The sequence below is a fragment of the Manis pentadactyla genome, chromosome 9 (genome assembly GCF_030020395.1).
Source record: "Manis pentadactyla isolate mManPen7 chromosome 9, mManPen7.hap1, whole genome shotgun sequence".
NCBI lineage: Eukaryota > Metazoa > Chordata > Mammalia > Pholidota > Manidae > Manis > Manis pentadactyla.
Window position 1 is genome coordinate 21,922,237 of NC_080027.1, and position 23,046 is coordinate 21,945,282.

The window sequence follows — 23,046 nt, forward strand, 5'->3', positions numbered from 1 at the left end:
ACTGCTTGATTGTTAAAGTTATGTAAACATGTAACAAATGCGTCAAGGTAGATTTTATTTCGTTGCTTCTAGGCAGCCCATATTTTCATTTTCTCCCAGAATAATCCCAGTGTCAAATATTTTGACTGCATATCACCCTAACAGCATTGCATTTTTGAAAATGTAAGTAATCACTGTTATTGTTATAACCAAGTTTTCAAAAGAAAACTCTCACCTAATGAGGGATTCCCTAGGACATGGGAAACAGCTTTCTGAATATCTCATAATCACGGACGAAAATTTACTTCCACATTATTGTGTGGTTTTGGAAATACACACACATACATGACATGCATTTCTGAATATCTCATAATCACGGACGATTCCGTGCTTATGCTCCCATTGCTCCCCTCTCTCTCTCATTGCTCAACCACTCTCTCACTCGCCCTCCTGGATTGTTCTACTCACTGTTTTCTCTTTCTTTTCTGACTCATGAAAGAAATGGCTCTTTTATCTTTTATGAATAAACGATCTTCATTTTGTTTTGTCTTGCTTATAATTCATTAATGTTACCTAAGTTCTATCTTTTTGGTTCCCCTATTTTATTAGGTTTGTGGAGGAGGAAAAAATATTTTCATTTTGCCCTTCTAGGTTCTAGGCTGAGTCCCTCCTGTAATAAAAGACACACAGAAATTTTGTAAAACGTATGCCTTCTTTACACATGGAAAAGTGAGCCACTCATCCTTATTCTCTTTCTTGGATTATTCTAGCCATGTTTTCTCTATCTTTCAAGTTAGCTCCTCCTGAAATGGCCCAGACACAACCTTAAATACCACTTCCAGCTAAAGACAAAAGAAGCTGTTAACAGGTGGGGTGCAGTTATGGAAGGTTACCAGAAAAAATAAAGGAAACAAAGGTAAGGTTATTATGCAGATATAAGCCCCTGTGTTCTCCATGGATAAATTTCTAGAGATTTAGTCAGCCTTCTCTCACAGGCAAGGAAAGGGAGATAACCTTACAAATGAACATTTCCCTTACAGATTTATTATACTTAAAATTATATTATATTTTCTCTAATACATTTATATTTCATAATACCGATATTTCTATAGCTCCTTCTCTGGGAAGTGCAATTTTTTACTTGTTTTTAGGCTATTTTTGAATAGTTTATCTACCCATACCTCCACCACCATATTTTGAAAGGCATATAGCCTGTGCAAACTCCTACTATATACTACACTACTCTCTGGGATGCATTTCTCAATGGACCTCTAACTTCTGAGAAACAGCATAAGTGCAAATCTGACTCTACCTGATATCAAGAAGCCAGTTTCATTCAATTTATTTCATTTTCACTAATTTGCTTCTTCAGGAATTCCTGCAATGCTTCTTTAAATAGACCTAGTCTGGAAATATATTCATACTTGTTATTTTGGTAGAGAAGGTATCATAAAGGTAGTAAAATAGACATAAGCTTAAGGAATAAAAATAATTAGCAGGAACATTACAAGAACACCACAGCAATAACAGACTGAAAAATAAAACAGCATAGGAGGGGGGAAAAGATGGTGGCATGAGAAGTGAGACATAAACCTCCTCCCAAAACTACATAAAACACGAAAATACAGCAAATACAACTAATCCTGAAAGAGCAACTTGAAGACTGCAGGAGATGGCCTACATCTGGGGAAAAGAGAAGAACTCAAAGAAGAAGGTCATGATTCAGTAGCAAAGTCATGATTCAGTATGACCCAAGCCTTCCCCCAACCCCAGTTCACAGGCAGGAGGAAGAGAAATGGAGCAGGGAGGGAGTATAAGCCCAGGACTGCTAAACACCCACCCCTGGAGAACTGCTCTGGGAGCATGAACCCACATTACATGGTCCTCTGGAGATTAGAGGAGTTGGAAAGCAAAGACAGGCAGAATACTCAGACTGAAATTCCAGCCTCTTGTGGAGAACAGGTACCCACAACTGGCTGCTCTGGGAAAAAATAAAAGTGGGCACTTTGAAAGACTTCCCATCAGTGAGAGGGGTGCTAAATGGGCAAGGATTATACAGAATTTGCTGCTTAGGAGAAAGGCCAGATGGACAAAATCATCCAGGTGCACTCAGCCCAGCAGGTTGGGAACTTTCAGGAGCTTCAGATGCTCTATCCCACTAGCTAGCAATGCAGCGCTGAGGCCCCAACTGCAATATACATCCTGTCACTCCTTCCTCCCAGCAGGCACTGGTCTGCTTGCCTGATGCCCTCACAACTGCACCAGGCCAGCTGGAGGGCAGCCCTGCCTCTGGCAGCTGCAGGGGCATAATGCAGAGGCTCCCCCTTTGTATTTGGCCCTCTGGACCTAGAAGTGGAGGTAGGCACTGCAGCCAGAAAACAGGAAAGAGCTCTTTCCTCCTGGCAGGCACTGGGACTGCTCACATGGGACCCCCGCCATTGCTCCAGGTGCTGGACAACCCTAGAGGGTAGAGGTTCTGGCACTAGAGGGTGCTGCCTACACAAAGTTATTATTCCATAGTAACCATTAGAAATATGAAACAGAAAAAGAACTTTGCACAAACAAAATCATACAAGCACCAGAAGGGGGCTAAGTGAAACTGAAATCACCAATCTTTTCAACAATGATTTCAAAATAAAAATTATAAACATGCTCAAGGACCTACAGGAAAATATCGCAGAGAGGAGTTCAAGAAAGAAGTGGAAACTTTGAAAAATACAGTATCTGAAATGAAACATACAATGGAGGGACTTAAAAGCAAATTAGATGAGGTAGAGGACACAGTAAATGAAATAGAAATTAGAGAACAGGAAAACAAAGAAGGTGAGGCACAGAAAGAAAAAAGGATCTGTAGGAATGATAGAATAATAAGAGAATTGTAGGACCAATCCAAACAGAACAACATTTGCATGATAGGGTTACCAGAAGAAGAGAGAGAAAAAAGGGAAAGAAAGTCTCTTTGAGGACATGGAAGATTTCCCCAATCTGGGGAAGGAAATAGTCTCTCAGGCTATGAAAGTACAGAGATCTCTAAACACAAGGAACCCTAGGAAGACAAAACCAAGACATATAATAATTATAATAGCAATAATTAAGGACAAGGAGAGAGTATTGAAAGCAGCCAAAGAGAGAAAAAAGACCACATACATAGGAAAACCCAACAGGCTATCATCAGACTCCTCCACAGAAACCTTACGAGCTAGAAGGGAGTAGCATGATATATTTAATGCAATGAAACAGAAAGCCATCCAACCAAGAATACTCTGCCTGGCAAGATTATCATTTAAATTTGAAGGAGGGATTAATCAATTTCCAGAAAAGCAAAAGTTCAGGGAATTTACCTCCCACAAACTATCTCTACAGTGTATTTTAAAGGGACTGCTATAGATGGAAGTGCTCTTAAGGCTAAGCAGCTGTCACCAGAGAAAATAAAACCACAGCGAAGGAAGTAGACTACTCAATTACTAAGGAAATGCAATAAATCACCTACTCGCAAAGTCAGTCAAGGGGTAAACAAAGAGTACAGAATATGACACCTAACTATATAAAGTGAAGGAGGAAGAAAAAGAAGGAATAGAAAAAAAAGAACCTTTAGATTGTATTTGAAATAGTGTAATAAGTGACTTAAATTAGACTGTTAGATAGTGAAGAAGCTATCCTTGAACCTTTAGTAACCACGAATCTAAAGCCTGAAATGGCAATAAGTACATATCTATTGATAATCAAACTAAATGTTAATGGACTGAATGCACCAATTGAAAGACACAGAGTTACAGAATGAATAAAAAAGCAAGACCCATCTACACACTGCCTACAAGAGACTCACTTCAAACCCAAAGACATATACAGGCTAGAAGTGAAGGGGTGGAAAATGATATTTCATGCAAATAAGAGGGAGAAAGAAGCAGGAGTTACAGTACTTCTATCAGACAAAATAGACTTCAAAACAAAGAAAGTAACAAGAGACAAAGGAGGACATTACATAATGATAAAGGGGTCAGTCTAACAAGGGGATATAATCATAATAAATATCTATGCACCTAACATAGGAGCACCTAAATAAATGTTGGCCAGTATTAACAATTCACCAGGTATGAAAATCTACTGCCATGAATGAAAACACTAATTTTTATATATTCTTTTTTATATCTTCATTTTAAAGCAAAGAAAAATCTACAGTAACAAATTATATTGAGGATTTTGATTTCTGTGACCTATAATAAGCCATAATCTAACTAATTATGTTAATTTCTATGTTTTGTGGTCAAACAGATCTGTTTTAAGATCCTGGTTCTATCATGCATTTAGTACCTGTCTGACATTGGTCATGTTAACTTGACTACTATTCTGAGATTTAATAAAACAGAGTAATAATACCAACTTACTTCATAAGGCTGTTATAAGGATTAAATAAAACAATATAGACAAACCAGGGAACTCTGCTTGGTAGGGTCTTCTGGTGACGATTGGAGAAATTATCTTTTTATATAATCAAAAGTCTTGCTATATCTGAGAAGTTGATTTTTGTTGCCCTTCTATATTTTAGCCTACTGGGAAAATTCACCCTACCATTTTTAATAGCTGGAGTAAGAAATCTTTAAGGACATCTGGATTCCTTGTGGCTTCAATGGTATTCCTAAACAATACCTCTATCTGTAATTTTGTAATGTTTCTGAAAGGCTATTTCCTTTGATTTCACCCCTTATATTTGATTTAATTTGATTCTGCTTTCTTAATCTTGGACCGATAACCATGTTCTCAAGCTCATTTCTGAATAAAAAGGACAGAGTAACTTTATGCCCTCAAATTGTGTCTTATAAAATCCATTGATAATTTCAGGGCTGAAGAGCATGATTACTCAATGTATCTTCATTAATTTTCACCTTATTGGTTTTGACTTTTTCTTCTCACACATGAGATGTTATTATGCAGTACATTCGTTATATTTCTGTCCATAGGTTATAATTAAACTTTTAAATAAATATAATTTTATTGATGAAATTAGATATCATGCAAGTTTTTTGGAAAGTAATTTAGCAAAATATTAAAATAAAAGTGTTTATATGTGTTTCACCAAAGAATTATATTATTAGAAATCGATTGAGATGAAAAACATTAGAAAAATTAAATTGTTTTATATGCATACATTATCAGTATACTATAAATTACTTTGTAAAATTAAAAACTCTTAGTATAACACAAGGAGATGGATACTTTGGTAGTTCTAATGTAGAATTAAACTTTTGTCTGTGATTAAAAGTTATTCAGAAAGCTGCTTGCCATGTCTTAAGAAGTCCCTTATTAGGTGAGAATTTTCTTTTGAATCTTGGTTATAACACTAACAATGATAACTTATACTTTGCAAAATACAATGCTGTTATGGTGATAAGCAAATCAAAATATTTGACAAAAGGATCATTCTGCAAGAAAATATAGGTGACTGAGAAACAAAGAAATAAAGTTGCCTTAATACATGTGTTACATGATTACATAACTTTAATCATCAAGCAATAGGAAAAAAATGTCCATAGACACAGATTTTAACATAAGATTTGTTGCTATAAGCTAAATATTATTTCATTCGATAGATATAAACATTCTTTTCACAAAAGTAAAACCAGTGTTTATCACATTGGAAGTCAGTAGAGATTCAAAATAATAATTTGGGAATAGGAGGGATCTAAAAGACACAATGTCAAAAATTATTTTAAACTGAAGATACCTGGGAATCAACTGAGACAGAAAGTATTGTTCAGAGTCCCCTTATGCCATGAAAGGCAGAACATATTTGGTCAAGTAAATGATGAATCAACAGAAAGACAAACAAAGGATTCAATTGCTTTTGGAAAGGGAACAAGGAAATACACAAAAGAGAAGAAAAACTGCCTTAAAAATTTAGCATCATTGTTACTTTATTTTCCTGGAGTCCTTCTGCATGATTCGAATGAGAGCATTTTTTACTTCTTTGTTCCTAAGACTATAAATGAGTGGATTCAGCATGGGGATCACAATTGCATAAAACACAGAAGCAACTTTATCCTTTCCCAAAGAGTAGGACTTACTCGGTTTTAAATAAGCAAACATCAGAGTGCCATGAAAGGTAGTGACTCCCAGGAGATGGGAGGCACAAGTAGAGAAGGCTTTCCGCTTCCCTGCATTGGAAGTAATTTTCAGGATGGTAGACAGAATGGAAACATAGGACACAGATATTGTGATAAGAGACACCAGGAGAGTGGAACCAGCACCAATAAATAACATCATTTCAACCTCATGTGTGTTGGTGCAAGACAGGGCTAAAATTGGGGATGGGTCACAGAAAAAGTGGCGAATTACATTGGAGCCACAGAAATGCAATCTGCTCATGTAAAGCACGTTGACAGTGGAATCCATAAAACCAACAAAGTAGGACCCCAAGATGAAGGAACAGCAGAGTCTTTTGGACATAACAACTGGGTAGTGGAGGGGGTTGCAGATGGCTACGTAGCGATCATATGCCATCGAGGAAAGAAGAATACATTCAGAGGCACCCAAAAGAACAAAAATATACATCTGGGTGAAGCAACTCATGTACGAAATATACTTGGTGGAAGTCAGTAAGTTATGTAAAGTTTTAGGTGTGATGACAGTTGAGTAAGTGAGGTCGAGAAAGGACAGGTGACTGAGGAAAAAGTACATGGGGGTGTGAAGCTGGACGTCCAGGCGGATCACCAGCACCATCCCTACGTTCCCCAGCACTGTGATCAGGTATATCAGCAGGAACAGCAGAAAGAGGACCAGCTGGACCTCCGGGGAATCCGTCAGCCCCAGAAAGATGAAGTAAGGCACCTGTGTGGTATTCCTTCTGCCCATAGTGGTCAGCTGGTTTGAACTGCTGAGAAGTCAGTGTTGACATTAAGCAGCAATGAATTCAGAAATGCTTGTGTCTGTATGAACGACATGGAATATATACTTTACTGTTATGTTGCCAGAAAGTGATAACAATCAGTGAGTTAGAGAATACGACTGAAAAAAAAAATCTTAGTTTTATGACCAAACATAGAAATAGGTATACACTGACATTTAGATATGACATAATAATAGCTAACATCTGGCATAATTAGAATGAACTTGACCTGTTCTAAATGCTTCCTGTTCATAATGCATACAGTTCACATGAGAATATAATGCCATAGGCACCGACCAGTAGCTACATTAAGAGGAGAAGCAGCATCCAGTTTAAGTAACTAATCCAGAGTCAAAACTATTAAATGTTGACCATGATTCTACCAAGATAGATTGACTCCAGAGACCATTTTCATAATGCTGTATTCCTGTTTGCATTTAATTTCAGCAAATGTGAGAAAACATGCTACAGATATAATAAACAATGATAAAAAACAATTTTTGTACATTATTTACCATCCCTTTGTTTCCAGGATACATGACATTTAATATACATGACAAAGAAATTTCCAGCTAGGTAGCTTTAGTAGGCTGTATTAAAACTATGGAATACATGTGAATATTAATTTCAAAAGATATGATCTTTTCCTAACTTGAGCACTCAAAAACAGATGTATTTCAAATACTGTACTTCTAAAATAGGTACATCACTTGTAGACCCTGATTCCATCAATTCTCTGTATTTGGTTCCACAAATCCTGGCATTATTCTTGGTAAAGTCTAAATGACATGGATATGCACACTCATCTCCTAGCATCCCCATTTTATTTTATCTTAACTAGAGCCCTGTAGACTCAAGAGTAATACTTACTGTGAGCCAGAGTTGGTGCAGAAAAAACTTAGTCCAATATTAACTGTCTAGAAATTTGTCAACCTCACATGTTGCTCACAAATTAAATTTGATAACTGTTTTTGTTGAAAATTTCTGTAATATAGTACTTGCGTTCCCTGAGACAAGTTCTGTTTAAATTTTAGTGTGTTCATTTTTTTAAATTTGAGATAAAAAGAAATCAACCTAGAACTTTTGTTCAGGTCCTGTTCAAATGGAAAATTTGATCTGAGAGAACCTCAGGGAGCTCCTGTGAACATAAGGAAAGCAGAGTAGCCTTTCTTACCTCCCGTGCTTTTAATTCCAGGGCCCCTCATGTACTGGGGGTACATGCAATGTTTGGTTATCTCTGGGGACCAATTTTCCAAGGAATGCTGCTTGGCCTGTTTTGCTTGACATGTTTCCAAGAACACAGGTTCGAGGACTAATTGCAGCCCCCTTAGGGTTCCAGGAACCCGTTGCCTTTTCCCTTAGAGGCCACACGGTGGGAGAGCCTGGGGGTTTGTCTTCCTTTAGGATGCTGTGATTTTTTACTAGAATAGTAGAGAAGCCATTACTAGGGAAACAGACTAAACATTTAGACTAAGTAGTCTAAATACATAGACTGATATTTCTTGGAATACTATGACTATTGTTATATTATCAGTTGATAAAAACCATAATTTCAGTATAAGCATTGACAAGAGCCCCATCACTAGCTTCCCCCAGAGGAGTTCATCAGATGATACGTAGATCTTTTGAGGCATCACAAGGAAAATGTGGTGCAGGCTCCTTGATTTGATCTGACAGTCACCTCATCCACCCACAGAGCCATGCATGTGCAGCGGGGCAGACTTTTTGTGTGCTTGTTGGATATTTTATCTTATTTTATTTTATTTATGAAATATAAAAGAACAGAAAGGCCTTTTTATCATGAAATGAGGTTAGATACTGACTGTACAGTATAATAATTATTATTCAAATCTATAGGTACACAAATAAACATTACATGAAGAAAAGAAAATAATTGGGAGAAATTCATCAAGATGTTACAAGTTTTTATTTGTTTTCATTTTGTTATATTCTAATTTTCTCTTAGTGAACATATTGATTCTTATGGTGGTATCACCCTGTTAAATATAAAATGTTTCATTGTGAAAAATGAATCATTCTATCCCAGATGGTATCAGTCACAGAGTAAGGAGGTATTTCTCTAGAAAGAGCTTCTCCACCATTCTAGTCAAAATTTAGGGCCTTACAAAGGAGACAAAGCCCCAGGTTCTCCACTGTGTGGCCTCTAAGGGAAAAGACAACAAGTTCCTGGGACCCTAAAGGAGCTGCAATTAGTCCTTTAACTTGTATTCTTAGAAACATGCTACGTAAAACAGGCCAAGCAGTCTTCTTTGGAAATTGGTCCCCACGGAAGACTAAATATTCTGTGATCATCCACCCCCGGTACATAAGGGCCCTGAAATGACCAGCGTGAGAGGCAAGGCTACTTACTCCTCTCCACTTAATGTTCACAGTAGCTCCCAAGGTTCTTTCAGATCACAATTTCCATTTAACCAGACCTGAACAAACGTTCTAGACTGATTTCTTTTCACCTCAAATAAAACCAAATAAACACACTAATATTTAAACAGAACTTGTCCCAAGGAAAACAAGTTTTACACTACAGAAATTTTTTACCTAAAATGGTTTTCAAATGCAATTTGTGAGCAACATTTGAGATTGATGATTTTCTACACAGACAATATTGGAATAAGGTTTCTTCCCACCAACTCTGGCTCACAGTAGATACATTCTCAAGACTAGAGGGCTTTAGCTGAGATCAAATAAAATGGGACACTACTAGAAGAGAATGCATAACCACATCATTTAGACCTTACCAAGAGTAATGCCAAGATTTGTGGAACCAGAAATAGAGCGTTAATGGAATTAGGGAATAGAAGTAATGTACGTGTTTTAGAAATGCAATATTTGGAAGACATTTGATTTTGAATGGTCAAGTTAGGAAAACATCATATGCTTTGCAATTAATATTAATATATATGGCCCATCGTTTTAATACAGTCTTCTAAAGCCACCTACCTTGAAATTTCTTTGTCATGTATATTAAATGCCCTGTATGTTGGAAACCAAAGGATAGTAAATAATGCCCTAAAATTGTTTTTCTATCATTGTTTATACAAGTAAAATATGAAACAGCTTAAAACATGGGGGTTGTGGAGGAAAGGTATAAGGAGCATCAGAAGTAATATGCTCAAGGTAAGGTCACTGAAAAATTGGCATTTGAGAAAAGATTTGAAGAAGTGAAGGGTTGGTCATGCAAGAACACAGTAGGAAAGTGTTTTGGATGACAGGGTGGTGGGATACCAGTGCAAAGGCCCTGTGCAAAGACCAGTGCAAAGGAAGAGAAAGGACTATGCATTAAGAGATTCATTCTATGGGGTATGAGTGTGCTGGAGGAGGGGTAACAGGAGAAACAAGAAGATTTGGTATGTCACAGGAGATAAGGACTGTGGAGAAGAACACAGCCACAGTGGAGAGGCTGCATGGGGACAGTTGGACTTCCTCTCTTATAAAACCTTTTTCAGAGACCTTCAGTGATAGGGTCACACTGAAAGAGGTGAAGAAAGAGCTGTATTTGGAGGAAGGGGCATTCAGGCAAATGGATAGTAAAGAAAAGGCTCTATAAAATGAGTTCCTTTACCCTAATGTTTTGTATCACTTTGTTTCGGTAAAAACTGCAAAAAATGTCATTCACTAGAATTTGTATTTCATCTCACTCTGATAATCCTTGTCTTTTTAAAGGAATTTATTATACTTAAAAATATTGTATTACTCTATTTCTCTAATACATTTGTATTTCATAATACCAATATTTTTATACCTTCCTTTTCTGGAAAATGTATTTTTTTTATTTGTTGTTTTTAAGCTATTTTTAAATAGTTTATCTATCCGTACCTCCAACCCCATATTTTGAAAGGCATATGTCCAATGCAAACACCTACTATATTTTACACTACTCTCCGGAATGCATTTCTCAATGGACCTCCAACTTTTGAGAATGAGCTTAAGTGTAAATTTGACTCTATCTGATATCAGGAAGCCAATTTTCTTCAATTTATTGTATTTTCACTAAATTATATCTTTAGGAATTTGTGCAATACTTCTAAAAATAGACCTAGTTAGGAAATACACTCATATTTTTTATTTTGATAGAGAAGGTATCATAAAAGTAGTGAAATAGACACAAACTCAAGGAATGCAAATGATTAACAGGAACATTATAAGAACACTCCAGTTTTAAGAGACTGAAAAAATAAAACCACTCACCATGTTTATTTTGAAGTCTGATACATCAAACATATTTAGAATTGAATGCCTTTCTTGAGCATAATAATAATAATAAAAAGATGTCTGACAAATTTCACACACTATGATCACTTCTGGAACATAGCCCCAAATATCAACTGGACAGGTCAAGAGCAAGAGTTCTGGGAGGGTCTGTCAGGAAGACACCCTGAAGCCGAGGCACAGACATGCCTGACCCACTATGGAGAGATGCATATTACAGAGTCTAGAGGGAAGGTACAGAAAGAGCAGCTAGAAGAGAGAAGGAGGGGAGCGATACCAGAGACACGGATGAAGAGCATATCGGAGAATACATATGGACATTTAATCATAACCTTGGGCAAATCCAATGTGTTACTCCTTCTTGTGATGAGACAGAAAAGGACGACCTGTTGTTTGCACCTAGAAAGAGACTAACAAGGAAACATTAATAACATGAAAAGAACAACTAGATATATAATTTATGAATGCTAAATCATTATATCTTTGAGTAGTTTCATAAGTTGTCACATAATAAAATCATAATGTGAAATGTCACATTGTTCAATGAAGTTTTCAAGGGGATGGAGCCAGCTAATATATATCATAGAAGAAAACTAAAAATCCCCAAATCAAATATTACATATACATACACAGACCCCTTCACATGAGTTACCTTCAGCCACACCCAAATATGAAAATTGATTCTCTTTATAGGAGGTTTGTTTGTGATGTAGGATACATGAGAATTCCTACCCAGTTTACTCCAATTAGTTTAAGTCATATATACAAAGCATTATTTTATGCATATTTGTTTCTAGACCCTTATCACTAAGGAAAAACTTATTTGAAAAGTAATGTATCTGTTAATTACTGTGCCATCTTAAATATATCAATAAGAAGTGTTTTTGAAAATTTCCAACAAATAGGATTTTCAACTAAATGAATATTTTTTTGAATGCCAGTATACAAACTGTCTAAATACCAAAGAATGATACAAATATGAATAAGGTAGAATCCTCAGCTTTAATGAATTTATCACTGTGCTTCCCCAAGCAAAATGAAAGCAAGAAAATATTTATTCACAATTTCGTCAGTGATACATTTGCTAGGTGGTGTGGAGAGCACAAATATGAATAAGCAAACTCTTCTGCCAAGGAGTGCACAGTCTTGTAGGAGAGAGAATAATATTATAAACATGCACGTTTCTTTTAACAGCACTTCATCAGGTTGATCATCAATTCCTTCCAACATACATTGAAAATTGATACCCAGCTCCTTGATTACTGCTCACTGAAATGACCTCAGTCTCCCTGCCCGCTGCCCACCGCCCAAAGCCAGGCTTACATTCACTTTTCTTAATTCTATCCCTTTTCTTTGCTCTCAGGCTCTCAACTATTACTCTAGTTGCTCTAACATTAAGAGTCATCATCTCCTATCTCCTCATTTTCTCCTCTCAATCTGCTGATGGCTGATAAACAATGTGAAACCACATGAAAAGTGCATCTACTCATTGTTCACCAGGTTCCATGGCGATGCCAAGCTCACACATGGATGTTCAGGGATGGGTTCAGTCACTGCTCAGATGCTTCTTCCCTTGTTCATCTATGTCTGAATAATTTATGCACTGAAATGATGTCCCAATACAGTCAGTCCTTCCATATTCCACACAGCAAATAAAATAATGATGCACCTCTCAAATTTCTCCAAGACTCTAATTTATGGTATGCCTTCTGAGGTCACTCTACTATATTCTGAATTGTTGGAGCAATTAAATGCCTGGACCCATCCAGGCTGGTTTTAATTGTCATATGCACACACTTGTCATGGAAATAGTTTTCTCTGTGTGGCTCTCAGGAGAGCATTTTTCACATCCTTGTTCCTCAGACTATAGATCAGTGGATTCAGCATGGGAATGACAATGGTATAGAACACAGAGGCCACCTGTGCCTGCATCAGGGATGATGTGTTGTCAGGCTGCAAATATGTGAAGATCAGAGACCCATAGAAGACAGTTACTCCCATGAGGTGGGACGCACAGGTGGAAAAGGCCTTCTGTCTGCCTGCCGCAGACTGGATGCCCAGGATGGCTGAGATGATGGCAGCGTAAGTGACCGCGATGAGGAGAAGAGAACTGAGAAGCGTGAACCCAGCCAAAATGAAGATCACCAGTTCTGTGCTGAAGGCATCTGAGCAGGACAGAGCCAACAGGGCGGTGGTGTCACAGAAGAAGTGACTGATGCTGGAGTCACAGAAAGCCAATCGGCTTATGACACAGACGGATATCAGAGAGTTTGTGAAGCCTATGGTATAGGGCATCACTGCCAGCCAGTTACACACTTTCTGGGACATGACCACTGAATACAACAAGGGGTTGCAGATGGCTGCATAGCGGTCGTAGGCCATTGATCCCAGAAGGAAACACTCACTGCACACCAAACCCACAAAAAAGTACATTTGCACAAAGCAGCCCACAAACGAGATGGTTTTCTGTTCGGATTGGAAATTCACCAGCGCCTTGGGTGTTACAGTGGAGGAATAGACTATGTCAATGAATGCTAAATTGCTAAGAAAAAAGTACATAGGTGTATGAAGCTGAGCATCAATTCTGATTAACATGATTAGTCCAAGGTTCCCCAAGACAGTAAATAGATAAATCAAGAAAAACACCATGAAAAGGCTGAGTTGCAGTTCAGGGTGATCTGCAAATCCAGAGAGGATGAAGAAAGTCACCTCAGTGAAATTGTTCCCAGCCTTTCCTACCGACTCAGGCCTTTGGCTTACCTGCTTAATAACAATAACAAAAGTTAGAGAAAGATTTATGCCTAAAGACCTAATAATCAGAGTTGACTCAGACCCCAATAATGCCTTAGACTCCAGATGGAAAGCATATAGTTAAGGACTTCAAGTTAATTAAGAACTTACATGATTTTCATTGTTTGTATAAAACTGACAAACACTAATAAAAAAATTGCAAGTTCACAATTGGTAACACTGTAAAAAATACCTGTCTGGAATAAAGAGGTTCCTCCTGAGATATGCCATCCCTACCACTGTTTACGGATTTATACTTGGCCAATTTATCTTTGGAGTAAATTATATAATACTCCTGGAAGATATAAAACTCATATAAGAGGTAATTTGTGAATGTAATGATACCTTTGTGTGTGGCAGTCTTAATTTCTTAATACCTAACAACTCTTTTACAGGGAGGGTTGCTTTAAGAGCTTAATAAGATCTTAGATGGACATTTGTGATAATTACTTAGACTCAGTAAAGTTCTCTAAATTTTGTAAAAATAAATAAATAGAAACAAGGAAGAAAGGGAGGAGGGTGGAAAAAAAGAACTGACGAAAGAAAAGAATGGAAGGGAGAAGAGAAAAAGAAAGAGTAAAAGAAAATGAGAAATAGCCTGCCTTCTTTACCTGCTAATGCTAAACTTCTTTATATTTTCTCTACAGCATACTCTTTCTCTCTGTTGGTGAGCTAGGTCCACATGAGGAACTTAATCTATAATACAGTCAAATTGTTTTGTGTATGTAGTGAGCAAGCATCTTTATTTCCAACAGGCACTTGGTTATCTATGACATCGGCCAATAGCTAAGTCACTGGCAAGCAGTAGTTGGTGTTATGTTGAGTATTTAGGCTTAATCATTTGGGTCCCCCATGTTCAAAGGAGTGTTCCTATTTATTTACTCAATCATTCTTTCATTTAAGAAGCACTGAGTCATGGAAGGCATTTTATCTTGCTTGTCATTAAGGGCACTTTTCTTAAATGTTACTGGAAGATGCAGTCATGTAAAAAGAGAAAGTTTCTCAGGGTGACACACACACACACACACACACACACAGAATTACAAGAAGAATCAGATGAAAAATTAGACTTACCTGGGGTTTACCCATCCAGAGGAAACCTTCTTCTCTCTCAGCTATCTTCCATTTATTTTCAGGTTTATGATTACACCACATAAAGAGAAAACATTGTGTAATTTTTCACCAATGTCATTAATTTTTGGCATATCATTATATTTACCTGACTTACAGTTGTGAATCTCATGAAGTGTTAGTATAATTAATTAAGATTATTTTTATATGCCTTGAGAATTAAAATCTAATTTTTTAGCTGAAATCTTGATTCATATACATGGTTAGTTTTGCTTCCTGTGTCTTTCTAAAGCAGTCCCATGATGACAATTGTCTTCCTACATCTAGTGTGTTAAGCAGTCTTGTTACATCATCTCTTCCTCAGACTTAGAAAGGAACTGATCAATTAGCATCCCTTACCTCTTGAGATTTGTATTTTAATTGTGCCCCAAGGCCTGTTCTTAATTTGACTGGGATAAAACTCCAATGGAAGCATTCAAAAATACGTATCCCTTACTTCTGTGTATTTCAGTTTCAATGGCCATGGCCATACTGAGAATAGTTTTTAAGATCAGACTTATTTTTAATATATATATACACACAAGTTACCACTCATGCCAACAAATCAGTTGCACATTTATTTTCAAGGCAGGCATTCAGTGATTTTTACTGGCTGCGCTCAGTGCTACCTACACAAAATCTTTGGCTGAGTATAAGCATGCATGTCAGAAAATGATCAAGAAACCTTAAATGACAATCAACTCATGCTGTAATTATGAGCTTCTAATCATTCCATACTTCCAAATTCAGTTCACATTGTTATCACACTTGTTTTTTGTTTATTTTCTAAAAGCAGCTTCCTTGGCTCTACCCCTATAAAGATTCTGGGTTAGCAGCTCTGAGATTGACCCACAAAAGTGAATTTTTCAAAATGCTTCAGGTTCATTACTATTGACAAACACTTTGACAAACATTAGCTTAGAAGGATGTCAGACATATCTAATTAAATCATTTTTCTACTGTGATTATTACATCCTCTTATTTTACTTATCTTTAAAAAAGATTTAGTATTACAAGGTGGAAACAAGATAGATTCTTCACTGGGGAAGAAAATGAAATACATTTCTAATTCTAGTTATCACATTAGAGATCTTGAAAAAGAGAATAAAACTTTTCTAGATGTTCCACATCACTTACTGATAATCAACATAATCACATTGTAGGACAAAAGAAACAGTACTACATTTTTTCCCCCCTCTATGTGTCTGGAGAAAATAAAACTTAGAAAGAATTGGGTTGTACGCCTGAAATCTCAAATTTCCACCCATTTTCTTACTTACCCTTCAATACACTGCTACTAAGCAGTTATTAGATATTAGATACTATATTTGTGTGAGAGTACAAGAATCATATTTTCTCTACTTTCTCAAAACTTAGTGTTTATTGCCTCTCTCAGGATTCAAAATGTGTGTCAGTCCTTTAATATTCTGATATTTGGAGAGCTAATGTATACAGTGGCTGCTAATTGGTAGGGACTATGTTTGACTGCTACAGGATCAATGGACATTTAAATAATACTTACTCAATTGACTTCATATTTGCTATTAAAACTATTTTGAGATCTAATTACTTATCAGTTATATTTACCTTTTTTCTTTAGGTATTTGCAGACTGATAGAGTTTCTATAGCTACTTCACCCAGCTTCATGAGTGTTAATACCTTATATGCTCATAGTACAATTATTAACACCAAGAAACTGACCCTGATACAATAATATTTACTAAACTACAGATTGTATTCAGTTTCACCAGTTTTTCCATAAAGCCCTTTTCTCTTCTCCAGGATCCAACCAGAATATCATGCCGCAATTCATGTTATGTCTTCTTAGTCTCCTGCCATCTATGGCAATCCCATTTTCTTTCCTTTTCTTTCATGACCATGATACTTTTTAAGATTACTGGTCAAGTAGTTTGTAGAACATTCCTCAGCTTAAGTTTGCCTGATGTGTTCTCATGCTTAAATTGAGTTTGTTCATTATGGGGAAGAGTGCCAGAGAGCTCATACATATGCCCTTTTCATCTTGCCAGTGGCTATACGATGTCATTAGCAATTGCACTAGTGATGTTAAACTCAATCACTTATATTAGTGTCTGCTGGACTTTTTCACTGTACAGTTATGATTTTCTTTGTAATTTATATATATTTAGTGCAGATAATTTAGACAATGTGAATATTCCATTCATACATTTTGCCATCTATCAATATGTAGCCCCTACCAATTAATACTCTGGTATTTGGTAGGAAATTTGCATTCCCCATATTCTTTCAAGATGTTTTTGTTGAAATTATTCTGTAAGAACAAGTTGTTCTTTCTTCCCTACGTATGCACACATGTATTCATTTATTTATACCAAAATGCCCTCGTTGATAATTATTTTGCTCTACAAGTTATTTTCCAAGAGTTCCATCATTTATCTTGTCGCTTAAATTGTTCTAGATTAGCTAATGAAGCTATCATCAAATACCTTCTGTGTATTTTGCCCTTTGGACCTGCTCTTGTGCTTTTATTTTTTCCTTCACTTATATTCTGGCAGCACAATATGCCATGGGTTCATCTTATATTTTCTGGGACTCATCTCTAGAAAAATGTTCCTCAAGAATCCCTGCTGTCTTTTATGGGAGGATGGTGTTTAGAAACATCTATTTTCATGTGTGCACTTGCATTCTTCCCTTAAGAATATGTCATTTACCCTAAGAATGCAGCAGCCCAGTTTGAAAAAGACATGTGCACCCTATGTTTATCACAGCACTATTTACAATAGCCAAGAAATGGAAGCAACCTAAGTGTCCATCAGTAGATGAATGGGTAAAGAAGATGTGGTACATAGACACAAGGGAATACTATTCAGCCATAAGAAAGAAACAAATCCTACCATTTACAACATGGACGGAGCTAGAGGGTATTATGCTTAGTGAATTAAGTCCAGCAGAGAAGGACAAATACCAAATGATTTCCCTCATTTATGGAGTATAACAATGAAGCAAAAATGAAGGAATAAAATAGCAGCAACTTCACGGACTCTAAGAAGGGACTAGTGGTTACCAAAGGGAAGGGGTGAGAGAGGGCAAAGAAGACTGTGGGATATTATGATTGGTGCACATGGTGTGTGTGGGGTCACGGGGAAGACAGTGTAGCTAAGAGAAGACAGATAGGGACTCTGTGGCATCTTATTACACTGATGGACAGTGATTGCAATGGGGTTTGGGGGGACTCAATAATAAGGGTGAATATAATAACCATATTGTTTTTCTTGCAAAACCGTTATGAGTCTATATCAATGGTACGTTAATTTTTTTAAAAAACTAAAGAAACAAAAGAATATGTCATACACATTTACAACTCTTTCAAATTTCCAAGTCTTTGTAATTAATAACTTTTAAAATGAAGATCTAAAATTGGAGACCACATTCATTCCTATGTCATATAATTACATTAAATTACTGGTTTAATTTTTAAAAAGCATAAATATCTAGTCAGAAACAAGATCACCTCAAAGTGCAAAAGTAGATTTTAAAAAAGGGAATTTTTGTCTGGTTGGTTCCCTTAGTGATGGCTGGAGAAACTATCTTTGTATATAAACAAAGTCTTAGTATATCTGAGAAGTTAATTTTTGTCGCCCTTCTATATTTTAGCCTACTGGGAAAATTCACCCTACCAATTTATAGCTTGAGTAAGGAATCTTTAAAGATATCTGGATTCCTTGTGGTTTCAATGGTATTCCTGAACAATACCTCTGTCTATAATTTTGTAATGTTTTCAAAAGGCTATTTCTTCATTTCACTCCTTATATTTGATTTAATGTGATTCTGCTTTCTTAATTTTGGACCAATGACCATGTTCTCAAGTCAGTTTTTGAGTAAAAAGAACAGAGTAACTTTATGCCCTCAAATGGTGTCTTATAAAATCCATTGATAATTTAAGGGCTGAAGAGCATGATTACTCAATGAATCTTCATTAATTTTCACATTATTGGTTTTGACTTTTTCTCTCATTCATGAGATGTTATTATGCAGTGCATGCATTATATTTCTGTCCATAGGTTATAATAATTAAACTTTTAAATACATAATTGCAGTGATGAAATTATATATTATACAAGTCTTTTGGAAAATAATTTAGCAAAATATTAAAATGAAAATATTCATTTTGTTTCACAAAAGAATTCTGTTATTAGAAATCTATTGAGATGAAAACCATTAGAAAAATGAAGAAGTTTTATATACAGACTTTATCAATATACTATAAATTAGTTTGTAAAATTTTTAAATGTAAGTATATAACACAGGAGGTGAACACTCTTGTAGGCCTAATGTAGAATTAAATCTTAGTCTGTGATTACAAAATATTCAGAAAGTTACTTGCCATGTCTTAAGGAATCCCTTATTAGGTGAGAGGTTTGTTTTTTATTGAAAATTTGGTTATAACAGTGATTAGCTATAAAATGCAATGATTTTATGATGAATTCAATCAAAATATTTGACAATGGGATTATTCTGGAAGAAAGTATAGGCTTCACAGAAACAATGAAATAAAACTTGCAATAACACATTTGTTACATATTTATATAACTTTAACCATCAAGTGATAAGTAAAAAGTCTGTAGACATAGATTTTAACAGATAAGATTTATTGCTATAACAGATATTTACTGTTCCATTCGATAGATAATAAATATTCTCTTCAAAACTTAAAACCAGTGTTTATTGATAGGAAGTTAGTAGAGATTCAAAACAATAATTTGAGAATTGGAAAGCTCTAAATTACACAATGACATAAAATTACTTTAAACTGAACACATTTGGGAATCAACAGAGGCAGAAAAAGGGTTTTCCTGAGTTTCTTTTACATCATGAAAAGGAGAAACTTCTGAGAGTGAGGCTGCCATAAATGCTCTCTCCCAGGGATGTTGCAGGAAGAAGACAAAGACCACCTGCCCCTGCATACTGAAGGAATCACAAAACTTCTTATTCCCCATTTTTTCTGTTAAGAACCCATTTGTTTTCCCCATAGAAGCCTTTTCTCCTTTTCCTTGACCCCTTCAGAGAGACATATACACCCCATCTCTAATTACTGAGCAAGCCAGTTGATTTGTGCACATATGAAATATCTCTGTCTTTTCTCCCTTTCATCTGTCTTCTGTCAATTTAATTTCCAGGTCCTCAAACATAAACCTATGAGGGTAAAGAAAAGTCTTCTTCCCTCACAGAATGCACTGCAGATGTATATCTACATATAAGCAGACACAGATACACACACATTATGCATGTCATATACGTGTGTGTGTTGCCAAAAGCCAATGATGAATATGTCTTTACACATATGCTGCCTAGAAAATACCATTCTTTTCTTCTCCCACAAGTCCCAAGGTATTTAACAATGTACCTGCCTATAGCATCAATAAATATTCCTTAAATGTTCCTGCTTGAAAATCCATGATCACTGAGCAAATATTCTTCTCACAATAATTTTTCTCATTGCTTCTTTGGCCTCTGTGTTTCTCACCCCATAGATCACAAGGTGTAGTACTGGCAGCAAAAGGGTGTAAAACACCGACAAGATTTTGGCTGTATTATACAGGTAGCTAGAGCTGGTTCCCAGGTAAGTAAATATCACTGTCCCGTAGAAGAGAGTCACTGTGGTCAGGTGGGAAGCACAGGTGGAGGTGGCTTTATATCTGCTCCTCCTAGACTGTATCTTCAGGACAGTGAGAAGGATTCCAAGATAGGAAATCACCACTATCAGGAAGGTGGTCACTGATGTCATTCCAGAGAGGACAATAAATAAAATCTGGTTGGACTGGGTATCAGAACAAGAAAGTTGAAAAAGTAATGGGATATCACAGAAAAAATGATTAATGATGTTGGGCCCACAGAAAGACAGACTGAGCAAGCCGCTCAGGTGAGTGAGGGAGTTGGCGCAACCTAGGAGGTAGGAAGCGATGACCAGGAGGAGGCAGAATGTGGGCGTCATGTGACCTTTGTAATGAAGTGGTCGGCAAATGGCCACATACCGATCATACGCCATTGCAGCCAGGAGGAAGCATTCGGTGGTCAGGAACATGTTGACGAAGGAATACTGAAGGAAGCAGCCATAGTAGGAGATGACTTTCTGTCCGGCTATGTAGTTCACCAACATTTTAGGAATAAAGACTGAGGAATAGCAGCAATCCAAGAAGGACAACTGGCAAAGGAAAAAATACTTGGGGGAGTGGAGCAGGGCACTAGCCAAAATGACTGTGATAATCCAAACACTGCCTACCACAGTGATGAGATAGATGAGGAGCAGCAGCGCGAAGAGGACAGTGCTCAGCTCAGGGTCATCAGTCATCCCCAGGAGGATGAATTCAGTTATCACACTGACATTTCTGTCAGCCATTTATTTACCTCCCCTACGAGGGATCTGAAGGGAACAGGAGAAAAAAGAAAAACATCAGAGCACAGCTTGCACATATGAGTTCAAATGACTGGCATCTTGAGAAAACTACATTATTTTAGTTGGTAATAGTATTTCACAGTAAATTCAGTTCCTGCAAGCATAAATAATTAGCTTCACATAAAACTTTAGTTGTATTACTGTTTCACCAGGGGATATGAATTGGCGTTACGTACACATGAGAACCTTTGGAAAAATAAAATCTCCTTGGAAAGCCTTAATAGGAATATTTGTTTAACAAAAATAATTCAGGAAATGGATCCTTGAAAACAGGTGATTCCAGATTTCAGGCACAAAGCAAGTACCTTATACTCTAAAGAAGATCCCTTAACAAAGAACAATAACAACAAAAATCATGTAGCTCCTGGGAGCGAGGAGGTTTCCCAGTCCAGGCCAAGTTTCCCATGAATCCGAGGAAACCGAAGCAGGACAAGGGGAAGGGCAGGTTGGGAGAAAGGGTTTCTGTTACTCACAGCTCACTCATATTCGCTAGCCAGCCCTCACTCTGTCATCTCCAGTCCTCTCGAGCCGTGGTACCTGCACTCCCCTCCCCCTGCCTGCCCCTTCCAGCAGGTACTCCCTGGGCGTGTCCCTGGTGACTGGCAGGTATCAGACAAGTCAGGTACCAGGAACAGCAGGGAGGAGAGAATGGCCGTTTTCTCCCCACCCTTTGCCGCAGATGGACCAGAGGCTCTGCTGTGGTCAACATGCCTTGGTATGTAAATGGCTAAGGCGAGGCAGGAGATTATGGAAATTCTGGGTGAACACTTCCATTTACCCCACAAACCTCAATATTTAATGCTATATATTCGAGACATCTAGAAAAGTTATTCCCTATACATGTTTTAAATTTCGACAAACTATACACATGACACATGTGAAACAGTAAAAGCAATAAACAAATAGAATATATAATATAGGTATGTATGTAATATCATTCAGTAAAACTTAACAATTACCAAAAAAAAAATGGAAATTAGGGATGTCTAGAATAGAGAATGAAAAGAAATGCAAACTTTATTTTTTATTATAACATGTCATTATTAAAACATTTGCATTCTCTGCTACTCCAATAGATATTTATCATTTCATCTTCTGATTTTTTTATAATATTTATTATTTAATGATTTGAATTAACCCATAGCAGATTTTTTTTTTCATTAAGTTTCAATCAGAAAACTTTTTCAATATGTTTTAATCCCTACAGTCCAAAAGCCTCAAATCTAATTGCTAGGACAGTGTGTATGCTTTTGGCACATTAGATCACATTGGATCTGGCTTTTTACTCAGGAAAAGTCAGATCATTCAATTGTTTTATTTTAAGCTTTATCACATAATTCAGAATGCATGAGAAGATTCTGATATCTAATATATTTGGGAACCTGTTAAATACTATTTAAGGAAAGTTTTCTTCACTGCAAGACTTACAAGAATATGTAACACACTGCTGCACTTTGGAAATTTCCAATAAGGAAAATAAATATAGGGCATGTTTCACATGAATTTGACAACAGAATCTACTTTCCCTGAACACTGATGAACATGGAGTCCCACCGTCTTTGCTCTGGAATAAAGAAATTTATTCTCTACTGAATAAAGAAGGAAGAAGACATGGGTGTGGCT

At 36.6% G+C, this 23,046-nt stretch overlaps 3 protein-coding genes across 3 annotated transcripts; all 3 read right to left on the reverse strand.

Annotated features, from left to right (window-relative positions):
- Positions 1-5,886: 5,886 nt before the first annotated feature.
- LOC118908097 (olfactory receptor 8H1-like) lies at positions 5,887-6,828 on the reverse strand. The gene has a single exon (XM_036877155.2). The coding sequence runs from the start codon at positions 6,826-6,828 to the stop codon at positions 5,887-5,889; it is 942 nt and encodes a 313-aa protein (XP_036733050.1).
- Positions 6,829-12,889: 6,061 nt separating this feature from the next.
- Positions 12,890-14,968, reverse strand: LOC130685021 (olfactory receptor 8I2-like). Its single transcript, XM_057508186.1, has 2 exons — positions 14,954-14,968; positions 12,890-13,849 (listed from the first exon to the last, which is right to left on the reverse strand). Exons 1-2 carry the CDS (start codon positions 14,966-14,968, stop codon positions 12,890-12,892), a joined length of 975 nt encoding a protein of 324 aa, XP_057364169.1.
- A 5,459-nt stretch (positions 14,969-20,427) lies between these two features.
- On the reverse strand, positions 20,428-21,459 carry LOC130678806 (olfactory receptor 1052-like). The gene has a single exon (XM_036877127.2). The coding sequence runs from the start codon at positions 21,364-21,366 to the stop codon at positions 20,428-20,430; it is 939 nt and encodes a 312-aa protein (XP_036733022.2). The 5' UTR covers positions 21,367-21,459.
- Between the last annotated feature and the right edge of the window lie 1,587 nt (positions 21,460-23,046).